This window comes from Serinus canaria, chromosome 17 (genome assembly GCF_022539315.1).
Source record: "Serinus canaria isolate serCan28SL12 chromosome 17, serCan2020, whole genome shotgun sequence".
In the NCBI taxonomy this organism is placed as follows: domain Eukaryota; kingdom Metazoa; phylum Chordata; class Aves; order Passeriformes; family Fringillidae; genus Serinus; species Serinus canaria.
This window is the reverse complement of record NC_066330.1, coordinates 3,668,809-3,688,074: the sequence shown is the minus strand read 5'-3', so window position 1 is coordinate 3,688,074 and position 19,266 is coordinate 3,668,809. Positions and strand designations below refer to the sequence as shown.

Genomic DNA, 19,266 nt, shown 5'->3' with positions numbered 1-19,266 from the left:
GGGCTGGCGCACAAGCTGGAGATGCCGCGGCCATTGCGCAAGAGCGGCCGCGCTCCAGCGGCCGGCGTGGCCGCGTCCCCCGCGGGCCCGCTCGCCGCGTGTTTGCTCAGGGGCTGTTTGCTCAGAGGCTGCTTCTGCTCTTCCCTTCCGCTCCACGTGATGCCTCGACCCGAAAACTCTCGGTGCTCGGCTGGGAGAGCTCGGCTCGTCCGGCATGACCGTCAGCTTTGCGCTGCGGGCGCTCGCCGTGCTCCCGCTGGGGCTGTGCTGGCTCCCTGAGGTGAGTCTGACCTCGGAACGGCCCTTCCAGGAACGCTGCCGGGCTTCTAAGAAAAGCTAAAAAAAAAAAAAAAAAAAACAAAGAAAAAGAAGAGAAGAGGACGCGGTTCTAAGCCAAACTCCATCCGAGCTCGCTAATCACGAAGATAAAGCTGTTGCCTTGCTCAGCGCGGAGCAGAGCCATGAGGGTTTGGCACTGGGACTGCGGAGCTGTTGGCTGCCGTTCCTTCCAGCTCGGCTCCAGCCAAGGGAGAGCCTCGTGTCCATTTGTTTTTGCTCTTCTTCTTCCTCTTGCAGAAATTCCTGGGCGCTCTGGATGCGGGAGATGTTCTGTCTTACTTTGGAACCAGCTCAGTGGCTGATGGTATGCAGGGCTCAGTGTCCCTGGGTTTAGAGCTCGTCTGGCCCTTGGGTTCTACCCCTGTGTGGCTGGCAGAGCAGAGAGCACCGATTAACAACCCCTGGTCTGAGCAGCATTTGGTGTTTCTGAGTGCCAGTGCAAGTGAGACAATCTGGGTTTCAGTGTGAGTGGATGGAGAGATGTGTCAGAGCTTCAAATCTGCTCAAGGAGATGTGTTCAACCTCTTTTTGCACATTTCTGCTCGGTCCCCATTCTCTGCGTTGGTGTTTTTCTTCTGACAAAAGCTTTAGACTAAGAGTAACTTTAAATACTTGTTAATTATTATTATTTTTAATAAATGCACAAAGAGATTTGAATTCTGGGTCTGGATTGATGATAGTTCAGAATAAAGATGTTTTGAAGTCTCAAATCCTTAAAGAAAGGGTGTTGTCTCCCTTGTGAGTTCACCTAGTGCTCATCCCAGTGTCTTTGTCTGCATTGTGGTAATTCCTCCTCAGTAATAGTTAAAATCTGCAGGAACAAACCTGTCTCAGCCTTTTTTAGATTAACTGTTCTCCTTATTGAGAATAAATTCAGTGCCAGTTTCTGTTGTGTGTTCCCAGTCAGATTATCCTCACTGTGGAATACACAAAAGCTCAGAAATTCTCTGGCTGTTGGCACCATGAGTCCAAGAGGTCACAGTTGTGATTTTTAGGGTATTTTTCCTGGGGAAATAGACCTTACACTGGGTTTTTGTGTATCATCCTTTCTCATAACTGCTCCCTTTGTTCTGGTCTTGTTTCATTTCTTTCAGTACCTGAGTTTGTTGTGGCTGAGCCAGCTTGCCCTTGTCAAGAAGAACATTTTGGGCTGAGGCTCTGTCGGGTCCAGCACTGCTCCATCCAGGCCTGGGGGCAGCTCTATGCCTTTGAATTCCTAGAGGACCATGCCCTCCTTTCCTCCTCCTTTGTGAGCAGCCAGGTGGTGAACTCTTCCTTTATTTTACTGAAGAGATTCCCAGGGAGCTGCTTTGCAGGTGGAAAAGCCCTGCAGCCTCCTGGGGCCAGGAGCAGAGTCACTTACTGTGAAGGGCAGCTGGTGAGTATGAGCCAGAACAGCCTCTGGGGGTGGCAGCTTCCTGCACCAAACATGTGTGAGCCATCCACTGAATAGATCCTTACCATCCCCATGGATAGCAAATATCTTAGGAATAACTCAGAGGTGGATTTTTATCTGCTTCAGCAAGGAGTGGTCACCGTGGGCGAGGAGAAGATTCACATCAGGCCAGTCAGGAGCAAAGATGTGGCTCTGCTGAAGGACCTCGGCTTCTCCAGCCCCCACATCCTCTTCAAAAGTGCTGCAAGAGAGGCAAAGCCAGCCAGAGGTAACAGCCCTGCTGGAAAAGCTGTCTCCTGGAGCATTGCTTCCATGAGCTCAGAGGAAAAATTGGTGTTTACAAATAGAGGAGTAGACCTGAAAAGGTTCCTCACCTCACCGAGGTGTGCCCAGTGTGTCTGATGTGGCTGGTTGCTATTTTGATGGCACAGGTGTGTGGCTAAAGCTGCTGGCAGGTGAAAGACACCGCCAGAAGTGGGGAAGCTGAGCAAGCCCCTGGAGAAGTGGACTTGCAACTGAGTTATTGCAGCCTTTGGGGAGAGGGAGTGGATCTTTAGGACCTTTTATGGTGCATTTGAACCTGCTGGTGTCCCTCTGTGCTGTCCAGCAGGGTGGGCTCCTCCTCGCCTGCACAAGAGGGCTGAGGCAGCTGTGAAACATCTGGAGCTGATGGTGGTGGCAGGGCCAGATGTTTACTTGTACCACAGAGAGGACACAGAACGTTACATCCTGGCCAACCTGAACATTGTGAGTGCCTCTGTGCTTGGGATCCTGTCCCAGACTGTGCCCCAGACAGGGCCTCAGGGTGGTTGGGGTCACCAGTCCCTGGTACAAAGCTCATGTGCAGGGCATTCCTCTGTGCTTCCCTGGGCATGAAATCCCCCAAATTCCCTTGTACAAGGAGATCTTAGAGGATTTAAAACCCACATTGAAAAGGTAGCTCTTAATTTCATTACTAATGTTGCAGCTCAGGTAAAGAGTTTTCTCACCTTGTTGCTTTCAGTGGGATTGAGCTAAATCCACTGAATCCATCTTATATTTTGCATTTCACTTTTATTTCTTTTACAGAATTTTCATGTCTCTTTTTGCTATTATTAAGAATTTTTCTGTGTGCGTACTGCAGAAAAGTCTTTAGCACTCACTCTACCCTGTGAGACTTTTCATGCAGATTCTTCTCTCTGCTTCAGAGTATCTGGCAAATCCAACCACTTCTCATCTCTTGACAGATTTTGTAACATATGTAATGCATATATTAGTGTTGTGGCTACCTTTGCAATGAGAAACAGGGAAACACGTAGCAGGAGTCCCCAAGGCCCCTTGTTTATTGAATCCTTTCTGTCTCTTCTCAGGGAGCAGAGCTGCTCAGAGATGCCTCACTGGGGGCTCATTTCAGAGTTCACCTCATGCAAATGCTGGTTTTGAGAGAGCCAGAGGTAAGGGGAGGGCTGTGTTTGAGGCTTGCCCAAGCTCCAAGCTGTTTGGAATGTGCCAGCGTGTGCCTTCCCTCCAGGCAGAGGTGAACATCACCACCAACATCACCTCCTCCCTCATCAGTGTCTGTGAGTGGAGCAAGAAGGTGAACCCCCAGAACGACTCTGACCCCCAGCACGCTGACATCGTCCTCTACATCACCAGGTGCTGAGCTCCCTGCCCTGGGAGGGACTGGGAAACAGGATTAGGTTTTATTCAGTTCTGCTTTCTGAGGATGTTTGGCTTTTTTGATGTGGAATCATCATAAAATTTGAGCAGTGGGCACTTGTGTCAAAAGAAATGTTAGATGGCTGGCAAAGCTAAACCAGGAAAGCTCACATAAATTCAGCTGAATGTCTAGACCTGTCTTTTTTAGCTCTGGGGGTTCTTTGCTCTTTCTTCTTTATGACTCCGTTACTTTAGGTTTGACCTGGAGTTGCCTGATGGGAACAAGGAGCTTCGTGGAGTGACTCAGTTAGGGGGAGTCTGCTCCTCCTCCTGGAGCTGTGTCATTACCCAGGACACTGGCTTTGACCTTGGAGTCACCATAGCCCATGAGATTGGGCACAGGTCAGTAGGAAACTGCCAGAGCAGCCCAGCAGGTTTTATTCAGGTAAAAACATCCTCCAGTTTAGGAAAGAAGCAAAAGGACCTCTGCCATAAAAGGGAATTACCCATGGATTATTCGAACCCTTTTGGTCATCATCAGGGCTTATTTTGGAAAGAGTTCCTTGCATTTCTTTCATTCCTGCACATCCTGTGACAATCAGAAGCTGTAAAGAGGAGAGAAACCCTTTGTGACAACAGGAGAAGGAAGGGCTGCAGAGGGAGCTCAGTCCTTGCTTAGAGAAGGGAGGCTCCAGCCTCTGGGTTTCTTCTCAGGGCTCTGTGCTGCTTCTGTTGCAGCCTTGGCATTGCCCACGATGGAGAGGGGAATCTGTGCAGCAGCAGTGGTTACATCATGGGCTCAGCAGGAAACCACAACAGCATCGACCTCACCTGGTCTCCCTGCAGCCGGGAGCAGTTCCTGGCCCTTGTCAGGTAAGGGAATGGTTCAGTTCTTCAGCTCCCTATGCTGGGAGCTCAGGAGAGAAAAACTCAAAGAATAAAAAAGTTTATTGAAAAATGAGGAACAGTGAAAAGCTTGGGGTTTGTTTATTTCTTAGCACTTGTTGCTGAGGTTAAACCCAGTTTTTGCTTCACGTTGCTGGAAGTGGCTTTGGTTGGTGCCTGATGTGCCTGGGCTGGGTTGGATTTCTCAGACACAGCTCAGCCTGCACATTTTATTTACAACATCAGAGCATTCAGGCACTGCAGGCTGTGCTGGCTGGGTGCAGGACAGGAATGGGATGAAAACTCCAGCAGCAGGGAACTGTGAGCATCTCCAGGCAGCTGCTGCAACTAAATCCATCCCAGCCCACAGCGAGCATGTGTTGTCTGGGAAAGCAGCAGCCAACTCCCAGAGTGAAACTCAGCACAAGTCTGCAAACATGTCCTTGTCCTCACTACCCACAGCTGGGAAAGTGTTATTCCTCATGTTTCTATCAGTACAGGCCAAACAAACTGCTTGAATGACCTGCCGGACATGGACGGCAGCATCCCGGGGTGGAAGCCTGGCTTGTACTACGGAGCAGATGAGCAGTGTAAAATTGCCTTTGGGAGTGTGGCCACAGCTTGCACCTTTGCTGACACCAATGTTGTAGGTAGAAAGTTTGTTTGTCTTGCTCAGGACAGCTGGGAAATGTTCAGGAGCCAAAATTGGGGAGAACTGGCTGGCAGCATTTTTATTCTGAAGGGATTGAAGGTGCTTTTCTGCCACAGATTTCTTGGCAAAGCTTTCAAAATATTTCCCTTCTCTTCATCACCTCCTTCCTCCACATAAATCTCCTGTAAGGTTTGCACAGTTGGGTGCTGTTGTGCACAGCTGGCAGTGCTGGGTGCACCCACTCAGGGTCCTGCCTTGGGGAATTTTTGTTCACTGGATTCCTCCAGCTTCCCTGCCATGGCTCAAATGCCTTTGTCTGCGAAGCACAGTGTGTTTAATAGCTGCCATCTGGACCTGTTTTGTTAATGAGGAAACACTAAGGTGGGTGAAACTTTAATTGCTTCAGTTGATCATCTTCCAGCATTACAGCTGGTGATCACTACAGTGAGGATCTTTTGACTTGCCCACAGCTTTTGCCCAATAGCAGGGAAAATGAAGGAATTTGCATTGTTGGGTGTTTGGGAGAAAACCTGGGACATGCCCTCTTTAGACTTTTGGGACTGTGGTGTTGGCCCTGACTCCCTGAACTCCCTGATTTTCTTGTCACACCAGGACATCTGTAAAGTTCTCTCATGCCATGTACAGCCAGCAGACAAATCCAGCTGTACTCGGCTTCTGGTGCCCCTCCTGGATGGAACTGAGTGTGGGATCAACAAGGTAAGGAGGCTCGCACCAGGACTGGGTGTGGGGGCTGTGGAGCTCAGACAGCAAAGCTCTGTCAGTGTCTGGAATGTACCTGGCACTGCCCCTTGGCCAGGGAGCTGAAACCAGTCCTAAACTGGTACCCTTATGTCCTGATCTTGGTCTTTCCACCTTGTCTTTATCTCTGGAGTTGCTTTGCAGTTCTATAGCCTGATATCTGAGCCCTCCTTCTACTTGTGTGCTCTTTGCTTTGACCCCAGCCTGATGTTAGACCCTAATTAGGAAGGGGACTCTTCAGCCCCTTGTCAGAAGGTGCCTCATTCACCTTGGGACTCTGTTACTGGCCTGCTAAAGATGGGCACTTGTGCCAACCTTTTAGATCCCAGCCCTGCTGTGTTCACTGCTGCCAGTTCTGTGTGTTCTTGGTCCTAGTGGTGCTCCAAAGGTCAGTGCAGCTCTCTGGAGGAACTGAACCCCATGGCTGTGGTCCATGGGCACTGGTCTGCCTGGAGCCCCCTCTCCCCCTGCTCCCGCAGCTGCGGCGGGGGGGTGGTGCTGAGGCAGCGCTTCTGTAACAACCCCAGGTGAGATGTGGGCACCTGCCTGTGCTCAGGGCCTCGGGGCTGAGTCTTCCTCTTTGCCTGGGACAAACCTGCCTCTGTTGAGGAATTCTGTCATTTCCAGGCCTGCTTTTGGGGGGCAGAAGTGCCATGGTGCCAGCATGCAAGCAGAGATGTGCAATACCCAGGTAATGGAGCTCAGCAACATCTGAACTTCTGTCTCACTGTTGAGCCCTTTGAGGGCTGGGTGTTTTGTGACTGTCCTTCCCACAGCTGACTGCTCTGGTAAAGATCTGGTGTACAGGCTCCATCTGTCTGACAGCAGGAGAGGTATTTGTGCCATGGAAGGCAGCAGGATTATTTAATAGCATTGTTCACATGTAATGAAGCATTTTCTCTATGCCCCATAGCAGGACAGATGCTGAGAAAATAGTGACTCACAATGATGGTTTTCTTCAGATAGACTTTCTTGTATCATTCCTGTTTTTCTTATCTATTTATTTTGTATAAATTTAAAAGATATCAGCAAAGATATCAGCTTCCAAGCACAATTCTCTGCATATCCTGCAGCCTTCCTTTAAAATGGCTTTCTTTCTTTGCAGTTGTTTGGGTGTTTTAATCACCAGGCACTGCATTTTGCCTTTAGCTAGAGGGTTGAATGTCAGTGCTCAGTCACTTCCTTTCCTTACACAATTATCTCTCTGGGGTCCAGGCCTGTCTGATCACCCAGCAGGACTTCATGGCTGAACAATGTGCAGCAACAAATTTAAAGCCACTGTACCTTGATGTAGAAACACCATCCTTTTATACCTGGACCTCTGCTGTTGGCTTTGCCAAAGGTAAGGAATGTCTGGAACCTCAGTTTGTGCTCATGGACCTCTGTACTGTGGAATGAAAATGCAATTTCACTGAGTGGTTTAGTTTTCACGTGAAACCTGGGTGCTTTCTGAGAGATCATAGAATCCCAGAATGGTCTGGGTTGGGAGGGACCTTAAAACTCATCCCACCATGGCAGGGACACCTTCCACTATCCCAGGTTGCTCCAAGCCCTGTCCAGCCTGGCCTTGGACACTTCCAGGGAGTCCACAACCTCTCTGGGTTTTTTCCCATTGCTTGATGAGCAGCCACGTGCCTTCCTGAAAGAATAACTCCTTCCTTGTGCCTGCCTGCTTCAGGGGACCTGCTCTGCAAGCACATGTGCAGGGCTGTGGGCAAGGAGTTCATGGTGAGCCGTGGGGACAATTTCCTGGATGGAACCAGGTGTGAGCAGGATGACACAGAGCACCACGGGGATCTCCATCTGTGTGTCATGGGGAGATGCAGAGTAAGTGACTGGGAGGTCCAGGTGAGCCCCTGATGGGTGATCTGCACCACAGGAACCAGGGGAAATCCTAGGAAAAAACAAAGTGTCTCAAACAAGAGAGTGAGCTCTTCTCAGAAGAGAGTTTTGCTCTTGGTGTGTTGGATGGAGTCCAAAAATCTACTGTTCTGTCTGTGCATCCAATGCCCTCTAGATAAGACATTTTGCTAATTATGCAGTAAACACACAGGGCTATTCATCCCTAATCCAAGAAGCAATTGGTTTATGTGTTGGTAGAGGAGACATCATTAGCTGCTCAGCTTGCCTGCTGTAATTAGCCCCATAAAATGCTGACTGTCGTGGAGGGAAGTTCCATGACTTGAATCACTGAGTTGGTGGCAAGGTAAGGAGCAAAACCTGGGCATGACAAGTCAACAGATTGCTTTTTGGAGTATTGCTGATCGAAGCTGAAGTCTAATTTTTGGAGTTTTTTCCTGGATTGGACCTGAGGAAGGCATTCTTTCCTGATGACCTTGGATCCAACTCCCCCGCGCTGTCTGCATTTTAGGAACTGCTCAGTGCTGACCCGGCTGGATGTTTTCTGTTGTTTCTTTACATTCCCAGAATACTCCTTGTAAATTTTATGTTTTTCTCATTATCCTCGTGCTCACCATGTTTTGTGAAGTGTTTCCCCCCATGAACAGCAGAGGGTGTAGGCACAACCTGTTCTGATTTTGGCTCTTTCATTGGCAGCAGTGATAAATATGCATGTTATGGCAGCTTCCAAAGCCTGGGATCAGTGGCTGCAGCATAAATTCAGCAGTTGCACATGTTTTGCTGTTAAGCCTGCTGAGATCCTCCTGTAGCTTTGTGTAAATTAGTCTTGTTCGTGGGAATGGGGATAGAATCTCTCTTCTGAGTTCCATGGGACTGGAGTGATGTGAGCTAGGTTTGGCTTTGGAGTCTGGGGAGCTAAAGATTCCTTTAGAACCTGCCATTCATGTTTACTGTCCTCTTGGGCTTTTGTTTTTTTCCTCTCTTCCTCCCTCCCTCCAGAAAGAGTTCATAGAAGAGAGCACAGAGCTTTGGGTTTAGGTCACAGGAGAGATTTTTTGGGCTGCTTCTTATGGGAAAGAGAATGTCACAGTTACTGAGAGTTGTTCTCTCAGCTAAGATCTCCCAGTCCCTGGCTTTGCAGGCTGCTGCCCAGTGGCAGCTCCAGGTACAAACACATCTTTTCCTTTGTTGTGTTCCTAAATCCAGATTCCAAATGGAAGGGGCAGTTTCAGGAGCTCAGGAATGTTGCTTTTGCCCACTTGTTTTCTCAGAACAGGCCAGGCTGACAGACTCTCCCCTCTGCTCAGGCATTTGGGTGTGATGGCCAGATGGGCTCCAGGAAGGCCATGGATTCCTGCAAGGTCTGTGGGGGTGACAACTCCACCTGCACCAAAGTGAGTGGATCCTACACAGAAGGGAAAGCTGAAGGTGTGTAGTCCTCCCCCTAAGGCTCTGCATCATGGTGCTGTTTGTGTTCCAAATCTTCTCTATATGACTTCTCCATTCTGCTTGGTTTTATTTGATGGAGGGTATGGAGATGGATTTTGGGTGGACAGTGCTGAGGGGGGTGGGCAGAATGCCTTTTTTCTGTCATAATTCTCTGGATGTGGGTCAGAAATGCAACTGTTTGGGAAGTCCCATAAATTGTTGGGAGTTGGGGGTGATATCAGATCACAGAATCATAAATATCCCAAGAGATCCACAAGGATCATTGGGTCCAGCTCCTGGCCCTGCCCACCAATCCCACCATGTCCTTGAGAGGGTTGTCCATGCTTCCTGATTTGTTAAATTTGGGAGCTGGTCTGGCTCTGGCAGTCTCATGTAGAGATCTTAGCAGAGAACCTAAAAAGAACCAAAGAAATGTGAGAACAGGACACAGGATGCAGCTCAGCTGTGTTTGCTGTGCCACCATCACTGTGCTCAAGGCTAGGAGCAGGGTCAGGGTGAATTTAGGAGTTGAGCTGCAGCCCCCATCCTCTCCCACTGAGTTTCAGTGCTGGAAGGTGACCACATCTTTCTTCTTTCCACCTTTCCAGAGTATGTGACATTTCTGTCCCTGCCCTGCAACACCACCTCAGTCCATGTCACCAACAGGAAGCCTCTCTTTACACACCTGGGTGAGTGGAATGAAAAGGAGAGGAGGGGATACAGGCAGGGCTGAAAGGAGCTTGTGCAAACAAAGAAATGGAATTTTTGGTGCTGCATTTTGCTTGTGGGATGCTCTCCAGTGGGAAGCTGTAGGAGCCACGCTCCATGGGATGTCAAACTTGGATCAAACTGGTTCCTACCAAGTGGGCAGCCAGCAGCTGCCAGCACCAGGGGATCCTGGTGACCACATCCTGGCTGTTAACCTCACTGCTCCTCTGGCTTCTCCAGCTGTGAAGGTTAAAGGAGAGTACGTGGTGGCTGGAAAAGGAAAAATCTCACTGAATGTCACCTACCCATCAGTTCTGGAGGACAACCAGATCAAATACCAAGTGTTTCTCACCCAGGACAACCTGCCAAGCCTGGAGGAAATCCATGTGGATGGGCCAACACAGGAAGAAATTGAAATACAGGTGAATTAAAGCAGCAGAGTTGGAAGGGGCAGTCAGAAGTGGCCTGGTTTGGGGGTTTTGCTGAAGAATCCAGGTGTGGTGGATTCAGGTGACTCAGTGTCCAAGGCCAGGGGTGATGGTGTTCACTGAAGAGTGATGGGATTGCTGTTCTTGGGAATGGCTGGGGTTGGCACTGGGGGTGATTGTGTGGGGAAAACCACACTGAGTTAAACCTTCTGCTTGGCTTATTCACTTTCAGTGCCCAGAATTCACAGAGTGGGTGCTCTGATTGCATCTGGCTGGGACTGAGGCACTGCAGTGAGGCTCAGGATTGGGTGGAAAGAAGGGAGACTGGCTTCTCCTTCCTCCATCCTAAGAAATAAATCCAAGTTTTCTTCTGCACTGACCACAGTTTTTCCTTTCCCAGGTCTACAGGAGGTACTCAAAAAAATATGGCAATGCCACCAACCCAGACATCACCTTCAGCTACTTTGTCCCCAGGGAGAGCCTGACCCATGTGTGGATTCCTCAGCAGGGCCCATGTTCAGTGACCTGTGGGGAAGGTGAAGCAGCAGGACTCAGTCTTGACTTTTTATGGAGACTTCTCCTTTGGTCTGAACTGAATTTCAAAGCAGATTGCTGGAAATGATTTCTAGTGTTCAACTAAACCAAGGAAAAAAGTGCTGGAGCTTTTGAATTAAATTAACTAATCAGCAAATGAGCTGAATCATCAAAATGATACTGAAAATGTTTGATCACTGAGAGGATTTTTAAATAGGTTTTAACTGAACTCTTGGTTTTAAGACTAAATAATTTTCTCAGATTTTTCAAAGTTACTGAAGACTGTAATTTGAAGTTGGCTAAACATCAGAAGTCTGAGACCAAAGGGGTATCTGGTGTCTAACTAAAGCCTCAGAGCTAATTATGAAACTTCCTTCTTTGAATTCTATTCCTGTGCCATGGCTAATCCTTTCTGTCTCCCTAAAGGAATCATAATGCAGATTGTAACAGCTCACTCTGATAGATGGCCTGACATCTTGTTTACCAGATAATTCAGATGCCACTGTCAGGCCTCTCAAGACTTCTGTGACAAGGATTTAGAAAATGCATTAATGAATATTTATGGAAGTCAATCTACACAACTAGTTATGCCTGGAGAGCTTTTCTCCAGCAAATCCCCCAGTTGAAGTGATTGCTGAAACCCTGAAGTAAAGAGCTCAAAATGCTCCAGAGCCTTTAGCTAATGCAGCCACAAACAGAAAAAAGAATGAGAAACTGGGGACTTAAAATAACAGAAACTTGGGAATCTCTGCTTAAATTGCACCTTGAGAGCTGAAAGTGGTGCACAGGCCCTCCTCAGCAATAGTCATTATTTGAAAACAAAGAGGGTAGAGCAAAGATAAGGCTGCTGATGGATTCTGGACATTTGGTGCTCAGGGTCATGCTGGGTGAGATTCAGGAATGCCTGGCTCTCCTTGTGGCCCATTCACTGAAAGGAGACTCCTTTTAGCTTTGCTTGTAAGTTCTTTGAGTTTGACTTTTCATCTGCTTTGCTTTTTATGTTCATTATTATTAAAAATCTTCTCTATAGCTGTAGCTTATGAATATTTCATTCCTTGCCTGCTGCAGGCACTGGAAGTCTCCAGTTTCTCTCCCAGTGCCTCTGGTTTTGGCTGCTGCTGATGCCTTTGAGGAGGTTGGTGCTGTTTGAGCATCAGGGCTGTGTGATGTTACCTGGTCACTTCTACACAATGGCATTTAAAACCAGCTCCCTCCTAGAGCTTATTTGCTGTCCTCATCACTCAGATCACTAGAAGTAATTTGTTCCAAATTATGATTGATATCTTTGTTCTTTCAAACAGCCAGTATAGAGCAACCTTTCCATTTTGGAAGTGGGTTATCAATCAAACTTCTTCTCTGCTGGGGTGCTCACCTTGGAAAACCACTTTAAAACTCTTGAGGGAGGTTATATCACAAAGAAGGGGTTTGTGTGTTTAAAGGAAGTCTGAATTCCCACACAGCCCATTTTCTTACCCAGGTGATCAAGTAAAGCAAAATCTCTGCATCTTCCTTCCATAACAGAGGGGAGCTGTTCACTTTGGGTTTCACTTCAATTTCTCTTTCTTTTGTGTCCCAGGGGTACAGCCAGTGGCTCATGTGTGCTTTGATCAGACCAAGAATGAAGTAACAGAGGATCAGAAGTGTCTGGAGCTGCCACAGCCCCTCCCAGAGCACAAGCCCTGTGTCATGGAGCCATGCCTCTACAGGTTGGTGTTCCTGGGAGCTCAGCTCAATTCCTGCCTTGCTCTGCCACTTAACCCAGGCTCTGTATTTGTGTTGTCACAAAAAAAAAAAAAAAAAGAAAAAAGAAAAAAAAGAGAAGTAGGAAGTTGTTTTTTTGTAGCAGATCCCAAACCATGTTCTGTCATTCCTGGTCCTGTGAGATAATTGAGATGTCAGCTGAAGGAATGGGAAATAGTCCTTCAATGTTTTACAGTAATCTGCTAACTGAAGATATTTAAGTGTATATCCAGAAGGAGATGCCTCTCACATCCTTTCCAAGATGGTGCCAGCAGAGAGGGTTGACCCTTGTGTTGATTGTTTGGGAAGGAGGACCAAGGGCCAAGCCTGCCCAGACGTTGCCCTCAGAGACCTTTTAGTGTTCAATGAAAAATGACTGCACTGTGAACTCTAGCCTATAGCTTAGGTGCTTTTAGTCCTTGAAAAGGCTTAAATTGTCCTCTCAGTCACATCCAGACAAGGCTTTTGAAACAGAGAAGCTGAATACTCTGCATGACCCATTTCTGTAAGCAGTGTCCTGAGTAATGAACCTCCCTGATGCAGATGGGAAATGGGGTGATGCAGCTGCCTCCCATTTAGGTGGAAGATGTCTCAGAGAGATGAATGCTCTGCTGTCTGTGGGACTGGAGTTGCCCAGCAGAACCTGACCTGTGTGCAGTTCCATGATGGCCTGGAGACTGTGGTGGATGACAGCCTGTGCCCAGCAGAAGAAAAGCCCCTCTCCCTTGTGCCATGTGTGGTCAATGTCTGCCCTTTGGGCTGGGACAAAGTGAGTTTGCTGGCTTGGCTTTTCAGGAACCTCACTGGGAGCTTTGCACTTTCATCCACCACTTAAGAACCACCAGCTTACTCCTGGAGCCAGCAGGGTGGTTTACACCACTGCTCTGCCCAATTAAAAGCTCATCCTGTCACTTCAGACAGCTCCATCCCTCTTTAATTGTGCTGCTGGATCCCTCAGTTCATCATGGTGTTTTTTGCTCTGTTCTGAGGAGGAAGATGCACACTTACTTCAGCCTCTGGAGCCACTTGGGCATGTCCAGCTGGAAAATCAGACTGTATATGTCTGGAGCCCTGTAGCTGGGGAGTGTTCTGTCTCCTGTGGTAGAGGTGAGGCCTTTCTGTGCTGCAGGGAAATGTTGCTTTGCTGTAGGTGTGAGTTCAGTGTCTGGGAACCTCGGGGCCCAGCTGGTCTTTCCCCCTCTACAGTTCTAAGAGTGGCTGTGATCACAGTTTTTTTGGAACAGAATAATTGGAGGGTGGTCTGGCTGTGCTTCAGAGCTGGGGGGATGAGTGCAGGAAGAGTGCCATGGCTTGGGCAGAGTTTTCTTGTTTTGTACATGCAGATGTGACACTTCTGACCTATTTTCAACCCTTGCATCCAAACCACACAGTCAGACTGCTTCCCTTCCTAGGTAAGACTCAGCTGCACTATGTTTGTGTGGCTTTTGACACCAAAGAAGAAACCCAGGAGGAAAACTGTCAGCCAGTGCCAAAGCCAGAGAGCAGGGTGGAAGTCTGTGATCTCAGCCCCTGCCCACCAAGGTAAACCAGTTACCAAGAGACAAAAGACAGTGAGGGGTCTTTCCTTTCTCTCTCTGTCTGCAGGGATGTGGTAAAGGAAGGGTCAGGCTACTCTTGCCTTCTTTGGAAGCACAGCCAGCTGCAAAAACTGTAGCACTACTCCATACTCAGCAAACTCAGGGTCTTTCCTGGGCTGGTACATCTCAGACAGAAATCACTGTAGTCCTCAGAGTCTGAGTCCAGAGAAAAACTGAAAACCTCTCAATCCCTTGTTACTCTGGGGAAGCAGGAACAAATCAGTAGTTGCAAAAGGTGGTGACACATTTGCCAGCTGTTCAGTTTCCACAGAGCATGAAGGAAAGTAGCAAGAATTAAATACTCTCAGAATCTGGAACAGCTGCTCTGAAAACTGAAGGAAATGCATTGCACTTTCCTTAGGATTTGTGGTGAGCTTGCCCTGCCCTATTTGCAGTGGGACTGGAAAGCTACTGCAACTTTTCTTACAGGATGCCACTCCTAGGGCCTCTGGGTCTGATCCTGATCTGAGAGTTCAGTGGTGTGTGTGTTTTGGAGGGAGATAAGATTGTTTCTGCAGTTAAGCCTCTGTGTGTGTCACTCTGGGGAGGGCAGTGATGGGCACAGAGTAAGATTCAGTGTGCATTTGAAATCTGTGGGCTCCTGGCAAAATGAGAATGCCCTCTATATCCAACTCCAAAGCTCCAGGCTGCATTCCAAGCACCATAGACCATGTGAAGCAGAGGATGAAGAAGGAGGAAGGGTGAGGAAGTTGCAGTGCCTTTTCTGCAGGGAGAGACAGGGTGGGGATTCATCACTAACTCACTTTCTGTCTTCCCTGCCCTGTCAGGTGGAAGGTAAGCCCAGCTGGGCCCTGCTCCTCCAGCTGTGGGCTGGGCTTGGCAGTGCAGCTGGTCACCTGTGTGCAGACCCTCCATGGCCAGGAGGTCTTGCAGGAGGAACATTTGTGCCCTGTGGCAGAGAAGCCCCTCACCACTGTCCCCTGTGTCATCCGCACGTGCTCTTACAAGTGGAGCTTCAGCGAGTGGTCAGAGGTACCTGATCCCCTTCAGATGCAGAAGTTTTCCAGCTCTGCTCTTCCCTGGAGGCTCCAGGGGAGAAATAACAACTTTTGCCTTGTCTGTTGGCTTCCCACAGAAATGCTAAACTGTTTCAGGGGTGTTTTCCATCCTTTCCACTGCCCTGTGTTTAGCAGCCGTAGGTTTGCTTCCCACCTTCCTCAGCTCAAGTTTTGGCTGCAGCTTAGGAATGGTTTTGGCATGTTTTCTCCTGGAATGCAGATATTTTGGGATTTTTTTAGGAAGTGGTTCTGCAATTTAAATATATAGTTTGGAAGGTTCCCTGGAAGGTGGGACATCTTATAGCTAATGGAACAAGAGCACTGACAGGGCAAATGGTAGAAAGGCATTAGTGAACCCCCCCCAGATCATGTATGAGCTTATCAATGTATTTATTTCCAAAGACTACCTGGAAAGCAGTGATAAAAGCCTGTGGGTTTGTTCTTCTGCAGTGTTCAACATCCTGTGGGAATGGCATTCAGACCAGGCAGGATTTCTGTCTCAGCTCTCTGACCCACAAGCCTGTGAACCCCCTTTTCTGCCGGCACTTCCCCAAGGCCATCGTGCTGCGTGGCTGCTCTGCAGGGCCCTGTCCTGAGCAGGAGGGGACCCAGTCCCCTGGGGCACAGCTGCAGCCAGTGAAACCAGCCACACACCTGCCAACATCTGCAGCTGCCCCAGAGCACAGACACAAGGACATGGGTGTGCCTCTGTCTGCTGGGCCCCGGGAGCAGACAAAGCCCAGTGGAGGTAAGGAGGACATGGCCAAAAGGAGCTTCTTGTGTGCAGCTGGGCTGTGGGATTCTGCTGCCAGACAGGGACAGGAGCATGGGAGGGAAGACATCTGGCTGGGAGGGAAAACCTGCTGTTCCAGCACATCCATGTTACCTGAGCTAGGAACAACGACTTGCTTCCCAAAACTCTTCTGACTTGGGAGCCTGTGGGACAGCAGCTCAAGGCTTCAGGGAGTGTTTAGACAACACTGTCAGGCACCTGGTGTGATTCCTGGGGTAGTCCTGTGCAGGGCCAGGAGCTGGACTCCATGACCCTTGTGGGTCCTTTCCAATTCAGGACATTCTGGGATTCTGTGTCTCTTCCTGTGCTTTACCCAGAATATGTGACCTTTTCTGCTCATTGTGCCACAAAGGGAGTTGTTTTCCTGTATTTCCTTCTGTGTGTGTTTCTCACCTGTCTCTGCTGTCCAGGTGTCTGTGGAAACCTGTTTCTCAATGCCACTGGCATCATCAACATGACAGGCGTGGAGAGCAGGGACTGCACGGTGACCATCGGGCGTCCCCTGAGGGAGGAGATCTCGGTGACCATCCTGGAGAGCTCCCTCAACTGCACTGCAGGTACTGCCTGGAGCTCTGGGCTCCAGCCTGGCCCTTTGGCAAGGCTGCATCTCAGGCTGCACCTTTTCTGGTGCCTTGAGAAGCTTTGGCTGCCTCAGAGCCTCTGTAATCTCTGAAACCATTTTACTGAGTTTTTCTGTAACACCAAGTTGATGCCAGATGGACCAAAATGAAGATGCTGCTTGTCCTCCCCTCACACAGTGGTTTCTTGCCTGTTTTGTTCGTAGATATGAGATGAAAGGAGCTTATGGGGTTAAAGAAGCTGCTTGTTTTGGCCTGTTATAAAACTAATGTACCCTCTAGCTGGAATCAGCAGTTAGATTAGTTAACTGGCCTGTTCTCATGACAGATTTTGATTAGATAGAAACAAGATGCAGAAATTACTTAATTCCAGACCTGTCTAAGAGAGACTTTGGCTTTTACTTGAAAGAAAAGTGTTTCTAGGCTCTGTGTTCATCCGTTCCAGGTGAGGTTGTGCTGTTTTCTGGGCGAATGATGTGGCGGACAGGCTGCAGGAAGCTCCCTCTGTCCCTGATAAATTCCAGAACCAACACACTGATTGTGAAACAGCGTGTTGTGCTGCCAGGAAACGGGGTCATTCTGCAGTACAACAGCAGAACTGCAACCAAAAAATATTACCAAGGTACTGTACTGAAAGCTTTGCTCTTGCTTTAGATTAAGGCCCACAGGGTTCCATGAATGGTTGTTGCCTATGGAAATCTATGGAAACCTTGCTTCATTTTTAGCAGCTAACAATGCCCTTCTTGAGGAATGTTGGATTCAGTGTTAATTGTGGACTCCCCCTTTGTTTTAAAGCAAGCCCCCCACAGGTATTTGCTGATGCTTGAAAGTCCCCAGCTGAAAATCCCTAAAGAAACTGTTCTGCCTGTGTTTAATTTGAATGATTTCTTCCTTGGAGGTGCTGGATACTTCTTTAAGCCATTTTTTCTTCTCCCTTTGCCCTGTCAGACTGTGACCAGCAGCTGTTTGGCCCCCAGGGTGAAATAGTGAATCCTGGGCAGTTTCCTGCTGAGAGGCAGGGGGTGGTGTGCCGGACTTTCATCACGGTGGCTCCGAGGCAGCGCATCTCCATCCGTGCCCTCAGTGCTGACCTGGGCCCTGAGGGCAACCAGACTCACTTCAACTACATCCTGGTGAGGAGGCAGGAACCCCAGTGGGATGATTGGGATGGGAACAAACCCATCTGCATTAAAGATTTCCACCCAGATGCACAGTACAGTCACAAATCAGGGACTCGGATCTCTGTTGTGTTCCCATCTCTGATGGCAGAGAGTTTCTGCTATCTACTGTATTTCTTCTAACCTTTGTAGCACAGCTTTTCCCTGAATGACCAATCTGCAAGTCTGCAGTATTTTTTAAGCACTTATTTCATGTCTGGCCTGCTGAAGTAAAATGGTTTGGTTTTTCTTGCTGCAGGTCCGAGATGTCAGCACCATGAGGACAGTGGTGTTCCATGGGAAGAAGCAGTTCCTGTGGCAGTCAACAGGAAGCCAAGCTGAAATTGAATTCCATGAGAATGTTAAGGATCACAGAACCCATTTCTGGGCTGAATATCATGCTATTGAGCCTAAATAAAAGCACTGCCCTGAGAAAAGCCCAGTTGGTCACTGCTGCCTGCTCACAGCACACATTTAATCTTCTTGCTTCCTCATCTGTTGAGTAAGAGCAATGTCTGCTGATTCCTTTGGGATCTCAGTCTTGATAAAGATCATACAAAAGACATGTAACCCCCAAATATTTAGCAAATCTTCCTCATATGGATGTTGTGTCTGATTTGGTTGGCATTAATGCTCTGTACAAGTCTGCAGGAGGTGACTTGGGCACTGGAGTGTGTCAGGGTCCTGCCTCTGTAATGTGGTGGGGCCTTTTAGGAGAGTCATTTGATTTCTTGCTGTTCCAGTATAAACCTCTGTACACCTCAAGTAATGTCTTAGCCATTAAATTCACTCTCTTGCAGTGTAAATGCCCCTCAAAACTGAGGCACAGGGAAGTTCTGGAATGGAATAAAGAAGGCAGAGCTGTGTATGAGGATAAACTGCCAGCACACAGATATGTGTGGGGGGGGCAGTGCCACCCTAGGACAGGTCACTCAAAGCTTGAATGTTCTCAGAAATCAGCTGAACTGAGGCACTGCTGGGCAAGCCCTGGTGACAGCTGGCTTTATGTGGGAGGACTAAATGACTTCCTGAGGTCCCTCCCCAGCCACCCTTCCTGTGGTTCTGCTGTTGGATATCTGACAGTGATGCCACCACTTCTTTTGTGAGAAAATAAAAGAATTAATGCCAGGTTTGATGCCAGGTCTGACTTAGATAAGAACAGTAGCTGTGCTATCAATCTGTATCTTCATTTGAGAAGAGCTGTGGTTGAGGCTGCATGGACAAGCTGTGGCAGGAAGAGGGATTTTAGAGCAGTGGCAAATACACAAGTTTCATTTAAATGAATTTTTTAGTTTTTTTCTTTTTTTTAGCATCTTGAACATTGGGCTGTGCTTTGGTCCAAATCTGTCATCCTCCTCAAAATCACAATATACTGCTTAAAGGGTCTTTTCTGCACCTGGAGCCTGGCTGGACACATCTGCACTTGCTCTTCATGTTGGATGCAATAAATGGTTCTGCCTGGGCAGTTTTAACCCTGCTCCTGCTTTCTCTCAGTTGGATTCTTTGACATCCTTCTACAACCATAAATACTCTTCGTAATTAATGGCTGTTTTTTCGCTGGTTAAACCTGGAGTTTTTTGCTTGCCAGCCTCCAGATTTACGTTCCATTCCTGGAGGAGCCAGAAAATAGATTCCTGAAGTGAGATCCTTGAGGAGCTGGATACATCAGCTATCCCTCTGCAGTGCGTGGGTGATGCAGGCCCTGGGCCTTCATTTCCTGTCTGACAGGAGATGGTAATGAAAAGACATCCTTT

General features: G+C 48.3%; 1 protein-coding gene across 3 annotated transcripts; it reads left to right on the top strand.

Moving 5' to 3' along the window:
• The first annotated feature begins 33 nt into the window (after nucleotides 1–33).
• ADAMTS13 (ADAM metallopeptidase with thrombospondin type 1 motif 13) lies at nucleotides 34–18,989 on the top strand. 3 transcript variants are annotated; one of them, XM_050981146.1, is made up of 29 exons: nucleotides 34–280; nucleotides 577–643; nucleotides 1,434–1,717; nucleotides 1,862–2,003; nucleotides 2,346–2,482; nucleotides 3,085–3,168; nucleotides 3,246–3,370; nucleotides 3,629–3,775; nucleotides 4,112–4,246; nucleotides 4,754–4,904; nucleotides 5,523–5,627; nucleotides 6,045–6,196; nucleotides 6,297–6,360; nucleotides 6,885–7,011; nucleotides 7,348–7,496; nucleotides 8,837–8,957; nucleotides 9,566–9,646; nucleotides 9,906–10,087; nucleotides 10,494–10,629; nucleotides 12,204–12,333; nucleotides 12,947–13,136; nucleotides 13,357–13,474; nucleotides 13,780–13,909; nucleotides 14,754–14,958; nucleotides 15,435–15,732; nucleotides 16,188–16,334; nucleotides 16,801–16,977; nucleotides 17,304–17,488; nucleotides 17,772–18,989. In XM_050981146.1, exons 1-29 carry the CDS (start codon nucleotides 215–217, stop codon nucleotides 17,928–17,930), a joined length of 4,194 nt encoding a protein of 1,397 aa, XP_050837103.1. In that variant the 5' UTR covers nucleotides 34–214; the 3' UTR covers nucleotides 17,931–18,989. The 3 variants fall into 3 exon arrangements, with proteins under 3 accessions (XP_050837103.1, XP_050837104.1, XP_030087001.2); XM_050981147.1 differs by having other exon boundaries at nucleotides 2,343–2,482; nucleotides 13,360–13,474; XM_030231141.2 differs by having other exon boundaries at nucleotides 2,343–2,482.
• The last annotated feature ends 277 nt before the right edge of the window (nucleotides 18,990–19,266 follow it).

Bases quoted from the DNA above. Each gene is read 5' to 3' on its own strand.
- ADAMTS13 (XM_030231141.2), top strand. From the start codon at position 215: ATGACCGTCAGCTTTGCGCTGCGGGCGCTCGCCGTGCTCCCGCTGGGG. The intron at 3,169-3,245 runs GTAAGGGGAGGG...CCTTCCCTCCAG, and splicing joins TGGTTTTGAGAGAGCCAGAG to GCAGAGGTGAACATCACCAC. The intron at 3,776-4,111 runs GTCAGTAGGAAA...CTTCTGTTGCAG, and splicing joins GCCCATGAGATTGGGCACAG to CCTTGGCATTGCCCACGATG.